The sequence below is a fragment of the Lissotriton helveticus genome, chromosome 4_1 (assembly GCF_964261635.1).
Source record: "Lissotriton helveticus chromosome 4_1, aLisHel1.1, whole genome shotgun sequence".
NCBI lineage: Eukaryota > Metazoa > Chordata > Amphibia > Caudata > Salamandridae > Lissotriton > Lissotriton helveticus.
Window position 1 is genome coordinate 1,633,460,740 of NC_136063.1, and position 24,875 is coordinate 1,633,485,614.

Sequence of the window (24,875 nt, forward strand, 5' to 3'; positions counted from 1 at the left end):
TTTGGCAATTCACTTACTATCAATACTGACTCACTAGAAAATGGGGCTTATGTATCAAAGGATTTCACCCATTCTCTGTCTGTGGGTAAATGTGATGGTACATATTAGGAAAGATTCGTATGAAACCAACCATTTTACCTATCAGTGAAGTCAAATGCAGCCAAAATATCAAATATGATATTGATATTTCCCTATTCTCTACAGTATATAAAATAACGAAATAAAATCTAAAAAATGATTCTAAACACTGCATCTTTAGACCAAAGACCACAAAACTGAAAAAAGCCGAAGGAAGAAGAGACAATGTTTTAGTGACATCCGTAAACAACAAAAATCAAGCAGAATAATGTTAGCCCAGTCTTTCTTGATGCTACCTTGTATACCAAAGTTACATTGTATTGGGCCCTTAACCAAGAAATAAAAATGTCTTTCCCTCATCTTTTTCTTTTCATTGAATGGCACTTAGTTTGTGGTTGCAAATGTGTTTTTTCAGTGTTTATATGTTTACACCGGTGATGGCTATTTTCCTTTCGGTGGGGTTTTATCAGTTATTATAGGTTTAAACCTAAAACCAGATAGCCTAGATATTCAGTAAGCATGGGATTTTTGCAAGTTGAAGTCCAGCCGAACTGAGGTGTAGTGAAGGTTTGTGAAAGCAGATGCGTTTGTTGAGGTATGCTGGTAGAACGCTATGTAGTGCCTTCAAAGTGGGGGGGAGGTTTTGAATTGTGCTGGTTTGTGAATGGAGAGCCAGTGGAGCTCTCTTCAAGTGTGGGGTAAAGTGGGTGAATGGTCTGCAGCTTTCTGGAGAGTTTTTTGCTGATTATGGCTTAGAGGGCCGTTCAGTAGTCTAGCTTGCTTGTGACCAGGGCATGTGAAACAGTTTTCTGGGTGCTGAGTGGGAGTCATTTGAAAATCTTCCTCAGCATTTTCAGGGTATGGAAGCAAGAGGTGGTGACAGGATTGGCGGTCATGTCCAGTTTGCGGTTGATGATAATCCGGAGGTTCTTGGCGAGGGTGGTGGATTGGGTGTTTGTCCCAGCTCTGTTGACCACTAACTTGAGTCACACGGTGATATGCTCTTCTTGAAGATCATTATTTCGCTCTTGTTGGGGTCAGCTTTAGACAGTTGATCTTCATCCAGTGGGAGATTTCAGTTATGCAGGCATTGAACTTAATCCGGGTACTGGGTGTCTTGTTTGTGAGGGAGAAAAGGAGTTGCACATAGTCGGCATAGGAGAGGACATTGCTGTATAAGAGCAAATGATGCTGGCTAGATGGATCATGTATACATTGAAGAGGGAAAGCTCAAGGAGGATCCTTGCAGAGCTCCACAGATGAGGTTGCATGCATCCAAGGTGTACTGTGCTAGGCTGACTGGGTCATTCCACTCGGGAAAAAGCAGATCCATTACAGTGTGTGTCCTTGGATACTGAAGTCATGTAGGGACTGGACGAGGATGGGGTGGGGGACTGTCAAATGTTGCAAAGAGGTCCAGGAGGATGAGGGAACCACATCTCCTCTGTCCAGTCATGCGGATGTCATTCATGGCAGCGATGAGGGAAGTTGCAATGCTGTTGTTGGGTCGGATACAAGACTGAGTGGTGTCAAGAAGTTGGTGGTCGTTAGGGTATTCAGTGAGGTGTTTGTTAATGATTTTCTCTAAGACCTTGGCCAGCAATGGTAGCAGGGAGCTCAGCTGTAGTTGGCGAGCACTGAAGAATCAGCAGAGGGTTTCCTCAACAATGGGAGAAAATGTGAGTGTTTTCAGGCATTTGGGTAAGTTCATGAAAAGTTGGAGGAATTTAGAATGGGTATGAGCATGGAGCTGATGGGTTGCGGTCTTCTGGAGTAGGCATGGTGGGGGCAGGACTCCGATGGAGCCCTTGAGTGGATGGAATTCATGGTGGGGACAATTTTTTCTAAGTTGACAATGTTAATGTGGTTACCATTGGTTCTCTGGATAAAATTGCAAGGTGTTTGGAGAAGCCTGCCCGGTCTGGTTCTGGGCTGAGGTTGCTGTAAATAGTGGTGATTGTGTTGCTTTTGAAAAGAGGAAGTACAGGTTGGAAGCAAAGAGAGAATTTTAAAGGCAGAGGAGGATGATGAAGGGAGGAGAGAAGAGGCTGAGAAAAGCAGAAGCGAGGACAGAACACCAGAGAGTGAGACAAAAGGAGGTGCAATGGCAGCAAAGGAAATGGAGAGAGCCAACTAAAAGAGGAATAAACAATCTTGCATCTCCTACTGCCAAGGTGCCATGGGAAAGTTGTGGACTCAGGCAAGTTTTCATGGCATTTTCACTCAGGGTCTGGGGAGGTACTGATAAGCAGGAGCATCAAAATAGCACCATAGCAGAAGGAGAGCACAGAGGGACCATAGGTGAGGGTGAACCACTGATGGTGGTGAGAGTGGGACATCACCGCCACCCCTTTTTTGTTTTACAATTTAATATATATTTCAAGGGTAGTATCCTCACAAGTAACACTTGCTTCATTTTTTTAGTCATGTAGAGTGAAGATTCTAGAGGGCTTCCAAAGTGGCAGGATATTAATTAGAAAGAGGAGCCCCAGACGGGTGAAGGTCCCCAATTCCAGTTCTGCCTGTGTATCCTCCCATTACTGAATTTTAAAGCATACTACAAGGCTGACCTGCATTTCCTGACGCACAGCTTATTATCGCTGCATTCCTTTAAGCATGATTTCAGTCTTTAGCATATACATTTGATTTCAATCTTCCTCATACAATTTCAAATTCTTGTTCCATTTTTAGCTTGTGCATTATTCCGTTTACACAAGTGTTTAAAACATACATACAAATATGCCCCTATTACCTAATGTATTTCAGGGGTAACACTTCATCAGGATTATTATTTAAGACTGTGGCTTGGGAAGCCAATATGGGATCGCCTAAGTCAAGAGCCCCCAGCTCACAGCTCCTTCATCCAGCGGCACAGTGCATCATCAGGCGACCCCTCAGCTGCACAGCATTGGGGAGTGTCCGGACGACTCACCTGAACCCTGCTGAGCCCTTTTGGGGACAAGGGTCGTCATAGGAGAGTCGCTCCTCTTGGCATCGCAGCCTGATCAAACTCCATGGCTCTAAGGCCACTCGTGCAAGGCTGCCTTCCAGCGTCCACGCGTCAACTCAAGAGTGCGGGCCACACCTTGCTGTCCTGGTTAAAATTGGTGCTCGGTTGTGGGCGAACCTTTCCTGGTCATGTCCGGAGCGCCACTTACCAGGCAGACTCAGGAGGACTCTTTTGGCTGTGGCCTACCAGGTACTCCCAGGAGGGAGGGGAGCTTGGCCCACAGCTGCACCACTGACGAACTTGGGTGGGCCCCAGCTGAAGCATACTTCTAAGCCCTAGCACCCGTTAATGGCACAGAGAGTAGGTCCCCACCCACTTGGGAGATGCTGCAGCATCTATGACCGGGGATCCTTCTGGCGTGCCCCAACATATGACTACTGACCAGGTGGAGGATTTTTCGACCCTCCCTCCTGATGCATGATGAGCCACAGTGGCCTCTAGTGCTCCAGCTATATTGTTTTGCTCCCCACAGTAAAGATTGACTCTCCAGGGGTCTGACTGGCAGACAGCAACCAAACTGCTTGTGCTGCCCTGCCCCTCGGAACCACGAGGGTTGTGGCAGAGGCAAGCAGGCCCAACTATTCAACTACATTATGTGGGAACCTGGATCCCTTTGGCAGTCATAATGAGACAGCCAAAACATCTGAAGTCAGGGGCCTCACTATCCTCAGTGACCCTAGACGTCACTCGCCTCAATACTTCCAAAAAGAACCCAAATTAGCTTCATGCCATTCTACAGGCAATCAAGGCTTCCTGTCCGAAGATATTACCTTCCTGCACGACGACTAGTGTACACTGACAGAATGGGACACCAAGTCAAAGAATACGTTCTCTAAACTCCAGCCCCACACACTTCACCTTCAAAAGCGACTCAGGGACCTCATGGAACACATGCATTTTCTTGAAGACTGTGCAGACGCCACAGAAGGATGAGCCAGACACAGTAATATAGGATTATGGGCCTCACAGAGGGCAAAGAAGGTCACACCATGGTGCATTACTTGGAGACTTGGTTCAAATTTCTGTTGGCCCCCCAGAACCTCACACCATTGTTCTCTACTGAGAGGGGGGATTGAGTACCAGCTGTGGGCCCCCATGCCCAATAGTAGAAAAAAATCCTATTCTTTAAGGACCGATATCCATCCTTAAAAAAGTAAGTCAATCTGACCCTTTTCTGAAAGATAATCAGTGAATACTTATCTTCCGGGACTACACACTGGCAGTTCAAAGTCAGTGTGCATCACTCCTGGGAATTAGGTGAAAACTGAGAACTGGGTATCAAATGAGCTCTCCTCTTCCCGGCTTCATATTGGAGAAAAAGGCTCACTGTTTTATTGATGTCTCGGATGCCTGAGGATGGGTGGAGACCCTGGCGCCACCCCCAAGGGGAAAAGAAAGCAGTGGTCCATCCACTTGGAGGGGTTCGGTCGGTGTTCCTTGGTGGCTGTTGCCCCCCTTCCCCAGCTTGAACTAGATTTGAGCAGGCCCCTATCTGCTCTGGATGAGGCGCTTGCTTATCGGAATCCTCCCAGAGACTGAAAAAGCACCTTGATGGGGACTCAGATGACAGGTCTCCACCTCGATCCGACTATGCAACCATGTCTCGCCTTCTCAAGTGACAACCCCCACGCCAGACAGCAGACGTTCTTCCTTAGTATGACCCTCATTGCGCTGGCTACTCTACGACTGGACGCATGATGATACTTTATGAACTCAGAGGTGACACTGCCACAATGTAAGACGGGGGTGCCTGGAGGGGGTCCACGGCCCAGCTCCTGGAGCCTTCTCTGCCCCCTCCAGAGCAGCCAGAACTTCCTTTGGCTGCATATGGGATGCCCTGTCTGACATCCTTCTGTCATTGAACCCTACACACCCTCATGTCTTTGGCAGTACCTCACCAGCTCCTGTCCCTTTGAGGACTGATGTTTGTATGGTTTGGGCACCCAGCCCTCCACCTCCTGCCCATAGTATTTTGATGGTTTCATTGATTGGACTTTCTTTTTTCCCTCTTGTTGAGACTTCACCAGTCTCTAGCCCCTGCCCTTTTTCTAAGAACCCATCACCATTGTATATCCGCACGGTCACCTCTCCGTGGGAGCACCTGAAGGTACCCTCTGCTGCATGATTGGCAGGCAGTATAATTTCCTGGAATATTCACGGCCTGCATAGGCCCTCCAAACACTATGAAATCCACAATCAGCTTAAGCCTACGGGGGTCTAGATAGACTTGCTCCAGAAGCCTTACAGGAACCAGACTCCAGAATTGATAGAGAGGCCAGATCTTTAACCATCAACTTCTCCACATATACCCTGGGTATACTGATTTGGGTGTGGGTAGGTGTCCCCCCTACTGTGGTATCCCAAGATGTAGATCCAGAAAGGAGATATGAACTCCTGGAATTCAGACTGGATGGTTACCTCTCGCCCACTCCTAGCCAGCGTTTAAGTTGTGAGCACAGAACAACTGCAGTTTTTCATCGCCTGTCCTCTCACTTGGCCACATTTCCTTTGACTACTTGGTTGTCGTGTAGGGGGGGGGGAGATGGGTGGGGGGCAGGCGAGGGGCGCACATCAATTGTGTATTAGACTCTAACTTGGGCCACTCCCACCCTCACCTCCCGAAAACTCTCACAATTTCTAACTCAGCATATGAGGACATGAGCCTAATAGTGATCCATGGAAGACATTTGGCATCATGCTAATCTGAGGATTAAACTCTACTAATACATTCCCCAGTACATGACACATGTGCACACTTGGGCACGATAGTCCGCTCCTCAGAACTATGTCCCTTAGTTTTCCCGTCAGACTACCTTGATCTGGAGTTATCAGATCACAGCCCTCTACTCATGGACAAGAATTGAGGGAGATTCCCTTACCGGATTCCCACATGGCACTTGCAAGCCTCCACCCTCAAAGCACCTGTGTATAAGGAAACGATCACTGATCATATGAGGAGATGGTGGTCAGGGGCCTCTGTACACAAGCTATCTCAGGGGGAGTCGAAATGGTGTTCCAAGCATTAAATACATCTGAAAAACAGTACATAGAGCAAGAACGGTGTGCTGATGAGGACCCTCCCTCTGGCCCGACTCCTTCGGTTCCTGAAAAATAAGGCTCTGATAATGGAATGCTTGCGCTGTTTGTACTACAGCGCTTACACTGCCCTCATGCACTTGGAGGGTGTTAAATCGGGCCACCTCCTAAAATGATTGAAGACTAGAGAAACCAGGCATTCCCACCTGCACTTTACTCTACGAACAAAAAGGTATTCATGGCGCTTTTTATCACATCCAATTTTTCTGTTTACTCTACACAAACCTGTAATCAGGGTGAAATAAGGGAGACAGTTATCAAACTCCATCTTGGTTGTAATGGCACCAGACATATATGCCCCCTTTCTCTTTTCACTGGGAATGAAGCCCCCAACTAATTGGCTGGGACCTTGGGAGGGGACACTCAGTGTGTGTCTCCCTCTTTTTTTATATATATATATTATATATATATATTACCTACTGGCGGTCGCCAGTAGGTATATATAGTTAGGATTTTTTCTCTATGGGTTTTTTGAAAATTCTATGTCTAATAACTTTGGCGTTTGTGGACGGAATTGGCTGAAATTTTCAGGAAAATGGCACATTTTGTTTCTGAGCAGCCCTTGAAAATTTGGGGGGGGTTCGTCAAGGGGGGGCCGAGAAAAAAGGGGGGTCCCAAAACGTGTTTTTAACATTGAGTTTTCCATAGGGCGGTTGGCCTCACTTTTAGCCCGAACGGCTGAATGGATTTGCACGAAACTTGGCAAAATTGTAGGGACTGGTAGCCCGATGTGCCTTTTGTAGGTCTCAATATATGTGCTCCAGTGGATTTTGAGAAATTAACGTTTAAAAAAAGATATATATCTGTAACAGCGGACCAGGCAGCGCTCCGGTTCGCGTACTTTACGCGCAACGGAGCTTTGTGAAGCGAAGCTGATTGGTTCTCCGGCGTCTGTCAACATTCCAAAAAGTCCGTAGCGGCCGCCATCTTGTCTCTCGGTAGGATCGAGAGACAAGAGGAGGTCAAAACAAAGGGGGAAATAACTATAAGGGGGCATAGTAGATCCTCGCTGACCCCCTAGGTTTGATGTGGAGGTTTTAAAAGGGCCCCGCGGGGCAAAAAAAATAATAATAATAATAATCGAACGGCTGAATGGATTTGCACGAAACTTGGCAAAATATTAGGGACTGGTAGCCCGAGGTGCCTTTGCTAGGTCTCAATATATGTGCTCCAGTGGATTTTGAGAAATTAACGTTCAAAAAAAGATATATATCTGTAACAGCGCTCCGCTTCGCGTAACGGAGGTTTGCGAAGCTGATTGGTCATTCTGTCACTGGGCTATAGTTGGGCTACATCTGGCTGATATTTGGGCTACATTTGTTTTTTTGTGTGTCTGGCGGCCATCTTTGGGCTACATTGGGCTACATTGGGCTACATTGGGCTACATTTGGGCTCCAACATATATATAGGCCAATGTAGCCCAATATATATTTTTCAAAGTTAATTTTCGTAAAAACCACTGGAGCATATATCTTGAGACATAGCAAAGGCACATCGGGCTACCAGTCCCTACAATTTTGCCAAGTTTCGTGGAAATCCATTCAGCCGTTCGAGCTAAAAGTGAGTCCAACCGCCCTATGGAAATGAAGGAAATGAATGGGTAATTTGTAATTAGCAAATAGCTAATCGCAAACTAGGAATGGTAAAGAATCGCTATTTATTCCTTAAAGTTCGCTATTTAGGAAATGCAAAAAACTTTGATGATACATATGGCGGTTCATCTCTAACAAGATAAGAAGCATAGGGATACATTTATGATGACTGGCGCATCACCAGGGATGTGTTAGTCATTCTGTGCCGCTGTTCCGTCACCTATGGTGTGCTGCATTTACAATGCGGCGCATCATGGGGCAAAAACAGCACAGATGCGTGATGTATCTGTGCCGTAAAGGTGGCGCATTGCTGGAGTTGTATCGCAAGTGTGATGAAGCTCCAGCAAGGGTCGGGGGTGCCCCTGTCGCAGGGTTTCTGTTCTCACACAGAACTGTGGACAGAGGATTGGAACCTCGGCGAATTAGGGTGTCCCAAAACTCACGTTAGTAATCAAAAACTCCTTAGCAAGCTAGGTACAGTGTCACATTGGATATAACAAACTCTCAATGTTTAGACAATCCCGAATATGAACTTATAGTACCTCAGGATACGTGGAACTCATGAACAGTCGGTCGTTATATATTTCTTAGAAACCAGAACATGGAGTTAAGAAGAACACATGTGTATTTGAAATGTTTATTTACTAATGCCGTCTTCTCAGGCGTAGTATCTTAGATAATAGAAGTACACATATTATCAGTAGCAAAATTACCAGCATAGTTACTAGTACATAAAAAGCGAATGGTGACAGTATGTTAACATGCTGTAAATGAATAAGAGTTAGCAACACTTATAAGCAGCCGCGGGCCGTGGAGGGAGTTACGGTGGGGCAGGGAGGCGGGGAGGGGGAGGGGCAAGGTAGAGAGGGCTCCACCCTGCTTCTCCCCCTCCCCGCCTCCCTGCCTCACCGTAACTCCCTCCACGGCCCGCGGCTGCTTATATCTCACCCTCCCTAATACACATATTATATTATTTGCTAAGAAGGTCTCTTTGTGTTGGTTTAGGGCGTGCCCATACTTTAGTGTCTTAGATTTGAAGGAATCACATCAGCATACACCAGCTCTCTCTTCATGTGAACCGCATCAACTGTTGTGTATGTGTGTTCGGCAAAGCAATATAAAACTCGCCTCATGCCCAGAATTGGCAGAAGTTGCACTTATGTTATGAGTATGAAGTCGTGGAGATCAGACCTCATAACAATTCTGTATCGTGTTGTTCTTGAAACTTTAGCACTCGCTGTACAGATATAGTTTAACAAGCAAAGCAGATAGTAGAGCAATAACATATTATTCTCATGTAAACCACGATGAACTACTAGGTGGAAAGCTAAAGCAACAACTAAGTGTCGTGTGCAGAAGTTGCAAAAAAGGAAAAATGGCGTTTAAACCGGTAATGAGCCCATGCTAACTTAACACGGTGTGAAGATATCCAGGACCTAGATGACACCTCCCCATGATCCGGAAACGAACTGAATAAGATAATAGAAGTGCCATCTCATGAGAGCAGATTGCAAGTTTATATGTGGACGGTCCGCAAGGTAAAGTATTAAAAACTAGGAAAATTTTATGCTAAAGAAAAATAAAACAGCCAAGTACTTTATCGAGTCTTAAGCCAATAGGCAAGGTAAATAATAAAAACTTGACAAATAAGTCAATGAATTGTCAATGAAATGCTAGTACTCAGCATATCAAACATGAAAAAGGTCTATGACATAACTGTGTATGCAAAATAAGCTGCAACAGCCTCCAATAGGAAGTCACCGTCTTCATCCGAAAACAGTTCAGCCATCCAATTTAAAAGCGGAAAAGAACATACGTGCTCTCCCAGCACCGGATCCTCTATCACCATCAGAGGACAGCTCGGTGGGTTTTCAAGAAAGCTCTGTTCCAAGAAAGACTGTGCTGCCGCCAGTAAATTCCAGGGACCAAGTAGTCCATGCATCAATGCCACAGCCATAATCCTTTCGCCAGGACAAACCAACTCGTGAGTAATGATAGGAGTCATCAGCTGATTAAAGTCGACGTCAGGAGAAACAGGTCCGCAGAGACACAAATCAATGGCCCAATCGAAATCACAGGTCAGGCAGTGAAATACAGGCTGGACACAGGTGAAGTAGGAGAATCGAAAAGATAATCCATATGCCGTGCTTAATATCGCCAACGGCATTGTGCCATAATATTCTAGCATGCGATTGCGGAACAGTGTCAGCAGCTGCAGGGTGGGAGGTTGCATAGGAGGGACATCCATATTTAAAAATGTAAAAAAGCACAAGAGCATCCGCTGGTAATGCAAGTAAAAATGCCAATCCACGAACCGGAGTGGAGAAAATGGAATGAAAGGAAGCAGGGATGACTCCAAAGATTTTCTCAAATGAAGTCACGAGACCACTGGTAACAACTTTAAAAAAGTGCGCCAGGGTCTTTGTGGAGGATGCGTTAAAGATAGTCGGAACCATCTTGCTGAAATTGAAAGGCAAATCTGAATTAAAAGTATTCCTTTTATCGTAACAGTAAGTGAACGGGTTATTTGCTGCAGAAATGTTCAATTTCCTCCCACACATGAACATAGGGAGTTTTCAATCTGGCCACAAATACCAACCTTGGGACAGATTTCAACGGCATGGCAAGAATAAGAGCTCTTTTGTCTCAGAGAGAGGTGGCCTTGAGTTCGGCCCGTGAACTTTCGTGCTTCACATAGCGAACACCCGTACAGAGGTGCAGACCCTTTTCAATTAACTCAGAACAATCTTCATTATTGAGCATCAAATAACTACCATTTTCCAACAACTTGAACGTGGGGATGATAGCAGGAACTGGCGTGCCTTGCAACACGCAAGCCATATTTGGTCGGTGTTTGTTGCATGAACCGTGTAACTGTATGTGCCTACACATTAGTGAATGATCTGGCGTCTCAGTGCATTCCTCTCCATTCAGATAAACTTCTTGATCATCTTTGAAACATCTGTATGTGTATGGAAGCGACCAGACCTCATGAAGAAAAGCACTACCTAAAGGTTCATAACGACCTATTGGTATATATTTCATACAATTTGAAAACTTATATAAAGCAAAAGGCAGCGTTATTAAACCGTGGATAAGGCACGTTGCCAAAAAACCCGCAATCCTCTGCTGATGATGTCACTGAGCATGTCATGAATGATGTAATATGTGACATCATCAGCAGTGGATTACGGGTAATAGTATCTCTAGTTTACTCCCCTATAGCTGTCTTTCTTTTAACATAAGTGTCTGTTTCCTTCCCTTATACTTACTGTTTTTGGTTCGCTTCTAGTTCGCGTACCGGCGAGCGAACTGGGAAGCGAACTAAGAGAAATAGAGGTTGGCACAGTTCCAAATATTGTACCAATTTTTTAATAACGGGGAGGTAGTTCTGAAAAGAACTTTTTTTTTTATTGTTTTTGTTGTTTTATATTTTTTTTATTATTTTTCGGAACATTTTTTTACTTTTTTTGAATTTTTCGGAAGTTTTATATTTTTTTGGGTTTTTCTTGGAGGGGGCAATGAAAACGATTCATTGTAAAGGGCTCAACAGGAGCAACAAAACAAAAAAAGAAGTATTTATTATTTTGGGCGTTTCGTACAAACTTGCATATGATAGTCAATAGCTCTGTTGATCAGAGTGATGCTTTTTTCTCCGTAGGAAATGAATCCATCGCAAAATACGCAGGTGTGTTTTACTTCACCAAATTTCATTTGTATATTTGGCACCATCTCCCTGCCCTCTGGTCCCGTTACTTCCGGTACAACAGATTTTCTGGCCATAATAGGGAGATTATCTAGGTCGTTCCGAAACTGTGCAGCACTGTAGTTGTTAGGATGCCACCTAGTCATATGGCGATGCATTGTGTAGTTTCCGAAACTGTATTTTTTCTCGGTTCCTCTGGACAGTCTATCTTGACATATAAGGCAAGTTACGTATCTTGCATTTACTTTTTTCTGACCTTTGGGAATTTTAAAAAATTGCCAAATGAAGTTTTCTTTCCGGTGAGACGTCCTGGGCTGCTCAGGCAAAAACTGCCTCTCTTCGTGCTCGTCGTCCTGTTCCTCTTCTTCTTCTTCTTGTTGAATTATAACTTGAGCAGGTGGTCCACTCTTCCTTGGATGTGGTGGAGGTGGTGGGGAAGCACCAGCTGAAGCTACTAAAGAAGCCATTGCTCAGTGATCACAAAGGGTCTTTCTCTCACAATGATGAAAGTCAGAGTGAGGAAAGAAGGAGGGATTTTCATCATTTGGGAAAAACAAGAGTTCTCAACCAATCAAAAGTGTTCATTTTAGATTATATGACCTAGTCTTACATCATTAGGAAACCAAAAGTGAAATGAACCAATGAAAAGTGTTATTACCAAGTCACATGACTTGCTGTGTTTACGTTAAGCGCTTTGCAGGGCCTCCCGGTTTGCTTCCAGAAACCTGCGCTTTGCGACTCGCTTCGCGTACCAGTTCGCTAACGTAGCACGTCATATGACGTATCACGCGACAACGTGAAACGTCATGCGGACGGGAGGCGTCACGATGTTGTTTTCTAACGCGGCACTTGCGGTAAAGAAACGTTTACCGGCTCGCGGTCTATTTCGCGGCATCAAGGTCAGCTAACGGGAAGCTTCCCGATTCGCGAAGCGGGAACGAAGAAAAAAAAATATTAAAAAAAAAAATTATTCATAAACATATAAAATATATTTTTGGATTTAAAGAAGAATACATTTTACAGCTACAGATATTAGCTGTTAAAAAACCAATGAAATTCACAGAAAAAACCATAGGTTATAGACCATATATAGTTAGGAATTAGCATTTACAAAACCTTGAAAATTCACTGAAAAAACCACAGGTTATAGACCATATATAGTTAGGAATTAGCATTTAGAAAACCTTATTTTACTCACACAAAACCATTGAAATTCCATATATAGTTAGTTGCACTAACTATATATCGTGCACCCGCAATCCACTGCTGATGATGTCACATATTACATCATTCATGACATGGTCAGTGACATCACTGATGACATCACTGATGACATCTCAAATGACATCACTGATGACATCACTGATGACATCTCATTTGACATCAATGACCACATCACTGATGATATCATTCATGTGACAATACAATGCATCTCCTCACATTTTAATATAACCTGTTTCACCCAGTGTTAAAAAGTGAGTATAATTTTTGAAACCATTGACACACCAATACTAGTTACTACATACGCACTCACTGATTGCTACGTCTACACACACCTTCACTCATTCACCCATACAATCATTCATACATACAATCACTCATCTTTACAACACTATCATATGCACTCATACACCTATACAGACACTCACAGTCTGCCACTCATCCATGGAGTTACTCACACACCTAGTCAGTCCTGTAAAGAATCAATGACACTTCCATTTTCTTGTCTATACAGTTAAACATAGAGCACCTTACATTTTCAAACATATACTAACACATACTTACCTTCTTATACAATCATTGATACAAGAACAGATTGATCTGCACAGAGTCACACACCTCCCAGCTAGCCACACACACACTCAGTCTCCCATACAAATACTTGGGCAATCAATCAATAACCCATATAGTTACTCATATAGCTACTGATCAACACATGCAGCAGTTTACAGAACAACAGACATAATGATGCACAAATTAAGACAGTTTAGTCACTAACCCATGCAGTCAGTGAGACACATTTAATCACTCACTCATACAGTCAGTCATGCACCTACTAAATTCTTCGTCCAGACACTTACACATCCACTCATTCTTCAATATGTAAGACATATTTAAACTTTATAGAAACAAAAAATCACTGGATGTTGTTATCAGTTATGTCATCAGTGATGTCATTTGAGATGTCATCAGTGATGTCATCAGTGATGTCACTGACCATGTCATGAATGATGTAATATGTGACATCATCAGCAGTGGATTGCGGGTGCACGATATATAGTTAGTGCAACTAACTATATATGGAATTTCAAGGGTTTTGTGTGAGTAAAATAAGGTTTTCTAAATGCTAATTCCTAACTATATATGGTCTATAACCTGTGGTTTTTTCAGTGAATTTTCAAGGTTTTGTAAATGCTAATTCCTAACTATATATGGTCTATAACCTATGGTTTTTTCTGTGAATATATATATAGCTGAGGTTGTGTTTGCATATGCCAGTCAAGCGAGGAACAATGCCAATTGCCTGCTCGACGGGGAGGCGAGGTTTTCAAGGGACCATGTGAACGCACTATTGGTTCCGAGGCTTCAGACTGACTGGCATTTGTCACAGCTTCCATACAACTGAAATGCGGCATTGTGGGACGTGCAGTCCTGTGAAGTTTTTGCTGTGTAAATAAGGGACTGCAGGGGCGTTTTTTAACCACAATTACTGTGTTGATGTATATTATTAATTAGACACTTCTGCATGACCCATTAGATCAGCGCATGCCGTACCACATCCTCACATTAGCCGCCCGTAGTGCTTTGACTGGCCTCCATATCTGATCAAAGGGATATTCAATCATATTTACTTCAATTATTTTGTTGCACTATAATCGCGCAATTCATCAGATTGTTTTAATTACATTTCACGCGCCTAAAAATGATGATTTAAGAGACTTTAAAAGCATGTGAACCACGAGTGAAGACCTCAGGCAATTAGGGTGGGTTCATAGACGCATTATGCAGGTTATAGGTGCATATCATTGCATCAGACACTATGTATTTAGACCACCATGATTACATGTTGATGTTATTTTTAAATTTACTTTTTTGACCATCCTTTTTGCACATTACACATATAATTTTCATTTATTTGTGTTTATATATGAGGGCTCGTGTTTTCTGTGAGTATGTCTTTTTACATTTCCAAAAATGAAAGCAGTATGTTTTCTGTGTCTATGCATTATGTAGACTATATATGGTTTTAACAAAATGGCGCTTACCAGACTGACGAAGGCTGCTGTGACAGCCGAAAACGCGTTCTCTCTGTGCTATTGGGTCGGAGGAGGCTCAATGAAATAAATGCCTTTTAACCCAGCACTCTTCGCATGCGTGCCCTTTTCTGTGAGGAGTAGGGTTGGATTACGCACTTTCACGTAGTTTTCATTGCCATATTTATTACAGCGCTCCAGATATCGTGTCAACAAACGCGTTTCGGCGTTGCCGCTTTCGTCAGTGTCACTGGCAGAATAACCGTCTCTAAGATGTGATGCTCCTCCTTCTTCTTCTTTACTACTTTGTGAACCTTCCCATCATTCTTCCACATGCATTTTTTGGGGGATTGCATGGCCTCATTGGAGACCTCTTATGGCACAACTCTAGCGACGTGGCCATTGTGAGACTGCAACACCTCCCTCCTCATCCTCCCACCAATATCAGAGAGGCATCAGGTCCCAATTTTGAATACTATTATGTGGCTCCCAAATACAAAGGTCTTATACTGGTTCTTGGGTCGTTTTCTAGAGGACACCGGTGCGGTTACTCGCCCACTCTCCCAGGCATCACTCCCAATGCTAGTACTCTTAGGGACCCAGCCCAAACCAGACTCTCCACGCTTAGTCTGGTGGCACTTACCTTCCTCGGCAGGGAATTACACCTTACTCGTCCCATGTTCCCTTATGTACCTGCTATCCCTTTACTGGGCCTGCGGTACCGCCGCGGTTGCTGTACTGGCCAGGACCTCACCCTTTGGACCAGAGCTGGAATCAGCACCCTGGGGGAGCTTTTTTCCTTCTTCGCCCTGGTAGATCAATTTAACCTCCCTGAAGGCCAATTCCTATCATATGCCACATTGACAGACTAGCTCTGTAACCTTTAGAGGGTTCAGGACGAGAAGCCAGCCATCCACCAACTTCTCCAGGCCTTGAATACTTGACAGGTGACAGTGTTAGGTTGATCAGTTGACTTGCCGGGACTTTATAAATGCAAACCCGGATGCGTGGCCTGACTGGAAATGGAGTGAGACGCAACTCGTCTGAGCTTCAGGTTCCCCTGGGACCTTAACGCATTTAAAGGGTACTATTGCAGGACCTGTCACCATCCGGTTATGCTTTCAAAATGTGGAATCGGGCTCGGGCGTGAACGACCATCCAGAGTGCCCCCAACATCGACTCAAGCTCGGCTGATCCTCCACGTGGCCCGCTCCAGAGGGGAGGCGCCATCTTGTCTAACGGCTGTGGCGTCACTTCTTGGCCGATCCAGGAAAGAAGCCTCCTGCAGCGCGTCCACAGCCTCAGGGCAGTCCCGGACTGGGCAAAGCAGCCCCTGTGACTGGCCCGCAGTGTCTGGAGGAGGCCCGGGCCTGTTCACTCCTTCATGAGGCTTGAGGTTGAACCTACGGAGATGGCCTTGCCCTGGCGCCTGAAATCACCCTTGCAACCGCTCGAGCCTGGGGGGCCTTAAAAACTGTACAGTATCACGTTCTGCGGAGTGGTGTGGAGGCCTGAAACGCTCGCCTGGAACGTTTGGCTGGGGTCAGCACTGAGCTACCCTGTTGCGGGCCATTGTCCTAGTAGGCATTGCTGCAACCGACCTCTGCTGGCGCGGGCCCCTGACTGCCCATAACTGCATGGGGGTTGCTGTCAGGCCCGGAGGACCCTTACAACCTGGGCGTGCCCCACGCTATCACGGCATGTGGAGAAGAAGCTGTGGAGCTGAAGCGACAGTGGCGGAAGGGTGAGCGCCTAACACTGCTTTTGAAGAGCCCGGGGGTGGGGTGTTCAGGAGCCCTAGGGACTCGTAGGCTGTCGTGCTTTCTACTCGGGTACTCAGAGGCAGGAGGGAAGGTGCCCCAGCTGCCCAACATTGTGGACTATCCTGATTACCACACCCCCACCTACTACAGCTTCCACATGTGTCAGTGAGCTTCGGGTGGACATTAAGCTACGACGCTGGAGAAACCTTGAGCATAGCAAATACTGGGCCCCACTTTCCCTGCCGTGCCTGGGGGCTATCCCGCCTACACTTTTGTGGGCATGAGGAGGTCCTGTGCACACCAGTGGCGTGATCCGCCAAAGACTATCCAGACCTCCCCTGAACTTCAGGATCCTCACAATGAAGCCCTAGATTGACTTCTCAAGGTGGAGCTTTTCTCCCTCTGGTGACCGTCTCTACATCGAACTTTAGCCCACCCGCTGCGGCGACACTCCTGTCTATCTGGCTAACTGGACTGACCGAGGCTGACCATCCACTCACTATGATTCGGGTTAAGACCGCCAAAGATAGTTTGTTTGGTGATCTCTCTCTGGTTCAAGCCAACTGCAACAACCACGAGCAATAAAACTTAGGCACCCCCACAGACTGCCACACCATCCCTAAGCTCTACTATCATTCAGTACTACATCAAATGATTTCTTAGTGAAACGGCCCAGAAGTTATTTTAAAAGTTGTCTCAATGACTTGCATAGGGACACGACAGCTGTGTTTGACAGAGTGGATGACAATGAGCGCACCATGGGCTTCTGAGCAGAAATCGCTGTGGAAACGTGTGAACGCCCTAGAGGCACAAAACATAGACTTCTAGGCAAAACCGGAGAAATTAAGGCCTTAAAAAATCATGGATGTTGCAACACCCTTTGTATGAGGGGGATCCCATGTGGTGCTGAGGGAGATGACATTCACCTGAAACCTCATCACTACCATGTGGGTGGGGGGGGACGCAAAGAAGGCCAACTCCTAATCCTGGACAGAGCACAGAGGTGGCACCTTCGGCAATCCGCCTGGACGCCCTCCCCGATATCCTGACCAGAGTCAACTTCAAGGAAAAGGAGGCCATCCTCATGGCAGCACGGATGAAGGCGGACCTTGTCTTCTGCAGCCATACAATGCAAATGTATCAAGACCTCTCCCCATTGACACTCAAAAAATGTGAGATTTCAAACCAATGGAACAAGGCACCATTTATCAGTGGACTCAGCCCTTTGGCCTACTTTTATAGTGGAACTGCAAGAAACAGACAATTCGCTCACTACAGTGAGTAAAATGCACACTCAACTTGCCGGAAGGAGGGCCTTCCTCCTGCCCAATCCCATCCAGAGACTCCAGCAACTGGAGGCCTACCTCGAGGACTGTCTGGGGTAAATCCTCTAGTCATGGCACTGTGGCCGCAGTCTCTTGCCATGCCAAAAGAGAGATCATCGCCCATCTCCGCAACATGAAACAGGAACTCTCTAACTCGACTGATGACCACTGACCCCACTGGTCTCAGCTAAAGACCAGGCTCATCCATGCGACGTGCCATACAAATTACACGACAGCCTTTCTGCTTCACCGCTGGGCCCACGGACTGGAGCCGGACCCAACTAGTCTTGAGTATTGTTTGCTCTAACTAACCATTCCTTACTCCTACATATTGTTTTTTTACTGGTGAACTGACTGGCCCATTTCCCCCTTTACTGGGTCATTCTCCATTGAGGGTTGCACCACTGAAGAGATTGGGGTGGTCCCTCCGACTCCTCTCTGGATGGAGTGGTCCCCATGGTTGACACTGTTGGCCCCTTAGTTTTTCAAACACTTCTCCCCTCCCTTGTAAGTCTCCCAACGATCCCCCTGCCTTAGTAGGCATTTCATTGTGGGGTTTTTATTTACTGGCAGCAGAGCCAGGACCTAGGTAGGTGTTCACACTCACACAGCTTTGCTCTACTCCCACACACACTCACTGCTGCTATTAAACTCCTCTCTCTAAACATTGGGGGCTCAACTCTCCCAATAAGCACCGCCAGGTATGGAGGTATCTGCTACAGCATGATCCCAATGTAATCTATTTACAGGAGACACATCTTCTCAGGGAAGACTGCTACCACATACTTCCCCCTAAATACCACTGTCAACACCGGGCTTACACAAACACTAAGACATTGGAGGTTGCTATTTCTCTTCAAACAGGGTTTATACTCCAGAGTAATGAAACTCTCTAGGGGCCCAGATGGGCAATACCTAGCACTAACGGTTTGGAGAAACAGAGACACCTTGGCATTCCTTAATACCTACATCCTTAATCAGGCACAAGATGCATTCCTCCCATAAGTACTCAAGAACCAACTGGGCAGTGTGGGAGGGGGCCTCGTGGGGGGGGGGGGGGGATTTTAATCTGTTATGGGATCCTGACCTTGGCATAAGCACAACATACATCCAAGGAGCAAAAGCCATGTCAGGACTGCTCAGAAGGGAGTTAATTGAAGCAGGACTAATTGACACTACCACCACCCTGACGTGTGAAATTACTCTTTTTACTGCCATGTACACCTCTCTTATTCCCGCACCGGCTACCTCTTCATTTCCCACTCCCCCGTTAGATGCTTGGAATCCGGATGAATATCAGAAATCTCAATATCAGACCACGCACATATAGAACTCACTTGGACACAATGCCCTGATGTCCACCGTGCCCCTCCGCGTTGGCGACTCCTTCCCCATCTTCTTCGGGATCCAGTAGACATGGCTTCTGTTAAAGAAGCCACTGATAAATACTTTAAACTCCAGGCACTCCTGAATACTCCCCTTCACACACTGGGGGACAGCTTCAAAGCCACATTCTGCTGAGTTATATCCTCCATTTCCAAAGCCAGGGCCCGCGAAGCCTGCCTAATACATGCCAATCTCACGAAGATCAGATCCCTTGAACATACAGACAAGCAACTCCCCACGAAACGCACCAAGAGGCAAATAGCTATCCTGAGGGTTCAACTCTGGGTCTTACATACAAACAAGACTGAAAAGTGGCTTCTGGCACTCAAACTAAGTGCCAGTGGTTCCGGACAAAAAATGACTGGTACAGCGAAACAGCTGATTGTGCTACCCTGGAAGTCCCCTAACGCTCCTCCAATAGCCTCCTGGCACAAGAATCTTTGGCACACCTTAGCACTGGAACAACTGACCCACAAATTAGCTAACTTCGACAAAAAATGTATGGGCCTTTGGCAGCGCGTTATTGTTTTCATGTCTAGACTTGAACATCTATGCTTCCAACTGCTTCCATTTCATGCTCTCCACCTATTTGACTAAGTGAAAGAGTGGAAGGAGGTCACCCTCTAGCCTTTTACGTCAGCTTAGGTGATGGAGGATACTCACGCCCTTGTGGTGGGTCCCTCTTCTTGATGCCCACCTTCCTTTCCCCACAGTGCTGCCTCCTCTGCAGTCCAATTCAATAACTTGCTTCTCCAGTTCTCCTTCCCGTCCCTTGCCCCTTCCATAGATGTTAAGTTTGTTGTCCGCTCTCCTCCTCTCACCCCTTCTCTCCCCCCCCAGATGTGGAGGAAGCATGGGAGGAAGACTTCGGCAGAGTTCTACACAAGAAGGAGTAGGCTAAGGCACAGACTTACCCGAGGAAGGATTCCAGGAACGCCAGCCTTAAGCTAATCCAGTTCTATGTTCTGCATATGGACTATCTCTCACCCCAGGAGATCTCTAGAATTTTGCTGGGATCCCCACACACATGTGCAAAGTGCAACACCCCAGCTGCGGGACTATGGCATATGCTATCTGCCTGCAAACTGATCCATCCTTTTTGGGAAGCGGTATTGCAATGTCTGGAAGAAGTCACTGGCCCATTGGGAACTAACTCCTGGGAGATATGCGCCCTAGATATTCTTAAACATCCTCAGAAACGGCGACCCACTTTTTGGATCCAACCCTTTTTGTGACCAAATGACCCATTACTATGAGATGGAAACGCAAATCACCCGTATCCTGGGAAGATTGCATTCACACCCTTATCAAATGGGTGATGGCCAAGGTGACAGCAATTCATCGAAAGGAAGCAAGGGGTCTGCGCTACCATCCTATAGCCCTTGAATAGGAACTTTTGTTGCCCTAGTGACTCATCCTCTGGACTCCGCCGACTCCTCATTCACAGCTACTAGTCCTGGCCCACCTCCCTCTGTGGACACCACAGCTTTGCCCTGATAGGAATGTTCTGGGGACAATGATAATCCGATTGAGACCCTCACCCTCAGGTAGTAATTTTTCTCTCCTTTTTCCCTCCTAGGTGATAGAAGACTTCTATGGTGGCATAGAGCCCTCAAAGCATTGGGGACTCACCTTTCCAGCTACCCTGCCCTCTCCTCCCATTCCCGATTTCCCCACTTATTGTTAGCGTCCTGATTCTACACTGTTTGGCAGTTGTACTACATTATGCCCCCAAAAACTCTGCCTTGACTACTTTACTTCTGCTGATGTAGCTCCAATACCACTACATATATCAGTCTCTTACATCTCTTTGCATTGGCCCCTCCAAAGTGGAACATTACTTCACCCCCTCAATTACTCCTCAACGCGTCTTATTTACACGGGCCATTTATATTCTGCACTTAGGGGATTTTATGATTCATTGTTGGGATAATGATTGACCTGTATTTCCTCTTTCTTCTCATTTGTACATTGAAAAATGCAATCAAAACATTAAACTGAAAAAATCAGGGTTATTATCTACATTGCTTAGTTCTTCAGTTTTTTTCTGAAAGGAGCACTTCAAGATCTCAGTCCTGACTGACTAGTAAAAATCCCAGACTGATCCCGAGGTGGCAGAGCACCAATTTAATAAAGGAGTCCCAGAAAGAGTAAATTACCAAAATCCAGTTCTTTCTAAGTGGATATCTTCACCTAATAAAAAAATCCAGAAATCACCAATAAAGTACTGCGGACCCATCCTACCGCAACACAGAGCCCTCTTGGAGGTTACAACTTTTCAAGTGCTCTCTAAGTGTAGGCTGAGCAGTAATTAGTCTTTGTCCTTGCAGGAGGAGACCTTCACCCACTGTGAAATGCTTGAAGATACCTGAAACTAAATCTTGCATTCTTCTAACAGAGAAAGAGAGAGAGAGAGAGAGAGAGAGAGAGAGAGAGAGAGAGAGAAAGAAGGAAACCGAGAAACTGAGAGAGCATGAACGTGGGAGGGGAGAGAGAGAGGTACAGAGTGAGAGAGGGGAATAAAGAGAAAAATGTCAAGAAGATCAAGAAAGGAAGAGAGAAAGAGAGAGAGAAAGAGTCGCTTTTAACTCAGACCTTAGTAGATAAGAGGTGGCACCAACAACTGCCTGTGAATACTGGACAATGCAAGGTCATTCTCTGCTGCACCAGAGGGAAGGAGGCACCAGGAATAGGCCATGGAGCATTCTGAATTATAAAAAGGTGGTAACTTTACCCGGCAACCTAAACACAATGGCCTTAAACATTGGTTCTGCAAGGGAGCATTGAGTGAAAATTGGGTGCAGAGGGAAGTAACCAAGCAGATCAGTAGCTCAAAATTTCATTTACAGTTGTCTGCAGTGATTCTGTGTAGGTCAGTGTAATGAGCCTTGCCTTTTGGTCCAGACCCAATAATCGAAAAAATCTACTTCAGACATTCACACATGCCTGATGCTTATCCGCTCCCTCCACCAAAAACCTTTGACTAAAATGATGACAAGCAGAAACAAACAGAAAGAGAAGCAAACGCACAGAAATTGGGACATTTTGACAATCTTACAGTTATCTGAGTTCCTTGATTTCCTGCACAGGGTTTGGGCGGGCCTTTTAGTTTTCCATCGGAGTAACTTGCTCTAACAGGGAATTAATGGAAAATATCATTAACATACTCAAAATGATTCAATGACCTATATCCAGAATAATAAAATAGAGCCATCATTGAACCTTTAAAATGCACTCATTCATAAATTCATTGGAAGATTTAAGGATCTTTTAATTAAATTATCACATTAATATAGTGTTTCCAAAATACAAATATCTTGTTGCTGGAAAACCATGTTTTCTGGTGAGAATGGATACCTCAATGGGGACTGAGACATACCATACTGCTCCTCACCCCAACATTATATAAAGCAGACTATCTTAAAAAATGGAGCTTGAAATTTAAGAAGATCGTATCTTTGATTGTATCTAGTAGGGACATTCAAGCATCTGGAGGACAACCCTTCTTTCTGCTGTTGGCATCCTACTATTAAACATGTTGTATGCTTAAAGTCAGTGACCTGGAATGAGCCAATGTGAGATTCTGGAGACCAAGGAGCTCAATTAGAGCTTTTTGGGTGGTGTGCCAGTGCAGTAGAGGCTTCAGTCATCCTCGCCTAGGATTGCCCATCGGATTTAGAGTTAACCGCTATGTCATCGGAGGTAGTTATGTTAAATTACTGATTCGTACAGGGAGTACACTCAAAGCTTAAATGCCGCCTGATAAAACATAGCATCCAGTCAGCATTATTTTTTGTTTTGCAGAAACACTCTAAAGCAAGAATGTATTTCTTCAAAATAAATAGGTGTGGCGCGGACATGCAGGGAGTTTACTCCCAGTTGCCTTTAAAGTCATTGTTTCTGTTCATGCCTGGGACTACCACGCCTTATACTCTATAACAAATGGTGTGTAACAGGTCACTTGTTACCGCACCAACAGAGACTTCGGCATTGCAAGCATTAAAACTTAACATTTCTCTCTAAATCAGCTCTCTGCATAAATATGTTAGTGATCTGTTGTATGGCACTGTACTGCAGTGGGTATGGCCTCGCAGAAAGTTCGGTTTGCTTGACCTAGTATTTTCACTTCGACTGAGTTTGCAAAAGAAATGTCCAATGAGTTTCAGAGCAAGGTTGAATACAGTTGGCCATTGCTCAGTCTGTTGCACATAACCTGGTTCAACTGTAGGCCATTATATTTTGGAGAGCAAACCCTTGCATGTGTAGGACAATTGGAGATGAAGTGGTTGAGTGAATGATTCATGTGGTGCATATAAGAAGTGTTGTTTTGGTGTGTTATAGACAGATTCGTTGCAGTGTTGTGGCTTCCATTATAGTTTGCTGGTTATTTAGTTCTCATATGTGTAAAATAATGAATTTGGTGCCTAGGTAACCGTAGGTGCATTTAAATGCTGCAAAATACAAGTCTGACCGGTTCTTAAAAAGCAACATGAGCTGAACATATGCATCCTCCTTCTTAATTTGTTAAGAAATCCCAGTGCTCCATGTTTTGGTACAGAGTTCTGGATGAACTGGAAAAAAGAGATCAAGGTGGTAGAAGCAAGACCTCATAGCCCACTCCAATTCGTGGTACCTAGAACAGCAGTGGAAGGCCTCAATTGAGCACAACAGTGGTGGGCTCACTGTATGCTTTTCAGTGCTGTTAGCACTAATGTAAACTTTTTTATGCTAGTGGAAAAACACAAAAATCATTCCAACTTCATGACTTCAATCCTTAAACACTGGGAGTGTTTAGATTAACATACGCTACATCCCTCATAAGAGAAGCAAGATGAAGAGGCATAGTTATACGCGTAACTGACCACTTTTGGCTCCTCTGCGGCAAGAATACACCCAAAATGATGAGCAAAACCAAGATTTAAAAAATGAACTTTTCGCTGTACATCCACTTTGAAATATGTTTTATGTTTAGTCTACAACACCTAAACATTGCTTAGAAAATGAAGATATTAGCAGTGGAGTTAAATGAGAACTTGAAAACCAACAGTAATGAATTAACTTTTAACCAGATGTCAGATCTCAACTAAAGGAATAGGTGTAGACTACTTTTAAAATCCAAGTCATCTTACTGGCTTCATGCTTAGATTTACATTTTAATTGGAACAACAGGCAATACATAGAAATTGAACAACACTATTGTAGGACAAGCATACCTGTATGCACACTTTCCATCCGCTGTTTTAGTGGTAATTGTTACATGGGCCACGTGACTAATGCTAGCAAGTGCCTAGGAAACAGAAAACATATACTAAAAAAAATGCTTAACAATACAAAGACATCGATTTACAAAGTGAGAATCGTTTAAGAAAGTAAGAATTCTGAAGGCATCAGATGTAATATTGAAAGAGCTTGGAAGTACACACTAATAAGGCATGCAAATCGGTGTTTATCCTGGGTGTCTTATTATCTATATGTCTGAGCTGGCATCTGGAATGCTGGGCGTAAATGATGTAATAGAATAGGGGCGTGTGGTGTGGAAGGTAGGGGACAGGGACAGCTGGAGGGAGGATGAAGCCCTCCAGGACCTACCCGCAGTTGCTGTTACCTAAGGGCCTTACATGTAATCAGGAGCATTATCTCCTACCCGAGCAGCTCCAGACTCTTG

General features: G+C 45.0%; 1 protein-coding gene across 1 annotated transcript in view; it reads right to left on the bottom strand.

Annotated features, from left to right (window-relative positions):
• MLH1 (mutL homolog 1) overlaps nt 1–24,875 on the bottom strand; it is a 440,315-nt gene that overhangs the window by 348,652 nt on the left and 66,788 nt on the right. Inside the window, exons 4-5 of the mRNA XM_078685874.1 lie at nt 24,424–24,497; nt 22,269–22,341 (exon numbers count right to left, since the gene is read on the bottom strand). Of these exons, the coding sequence (XP_078542000.1) occupies nt 22,269–22,341; nt 24,424–24,497 (147 nt within the window). The remainder of the gene's footprint in view (nt 1–22,268; nt 22,342–24,423; nt 24,498–24,875) is intronic.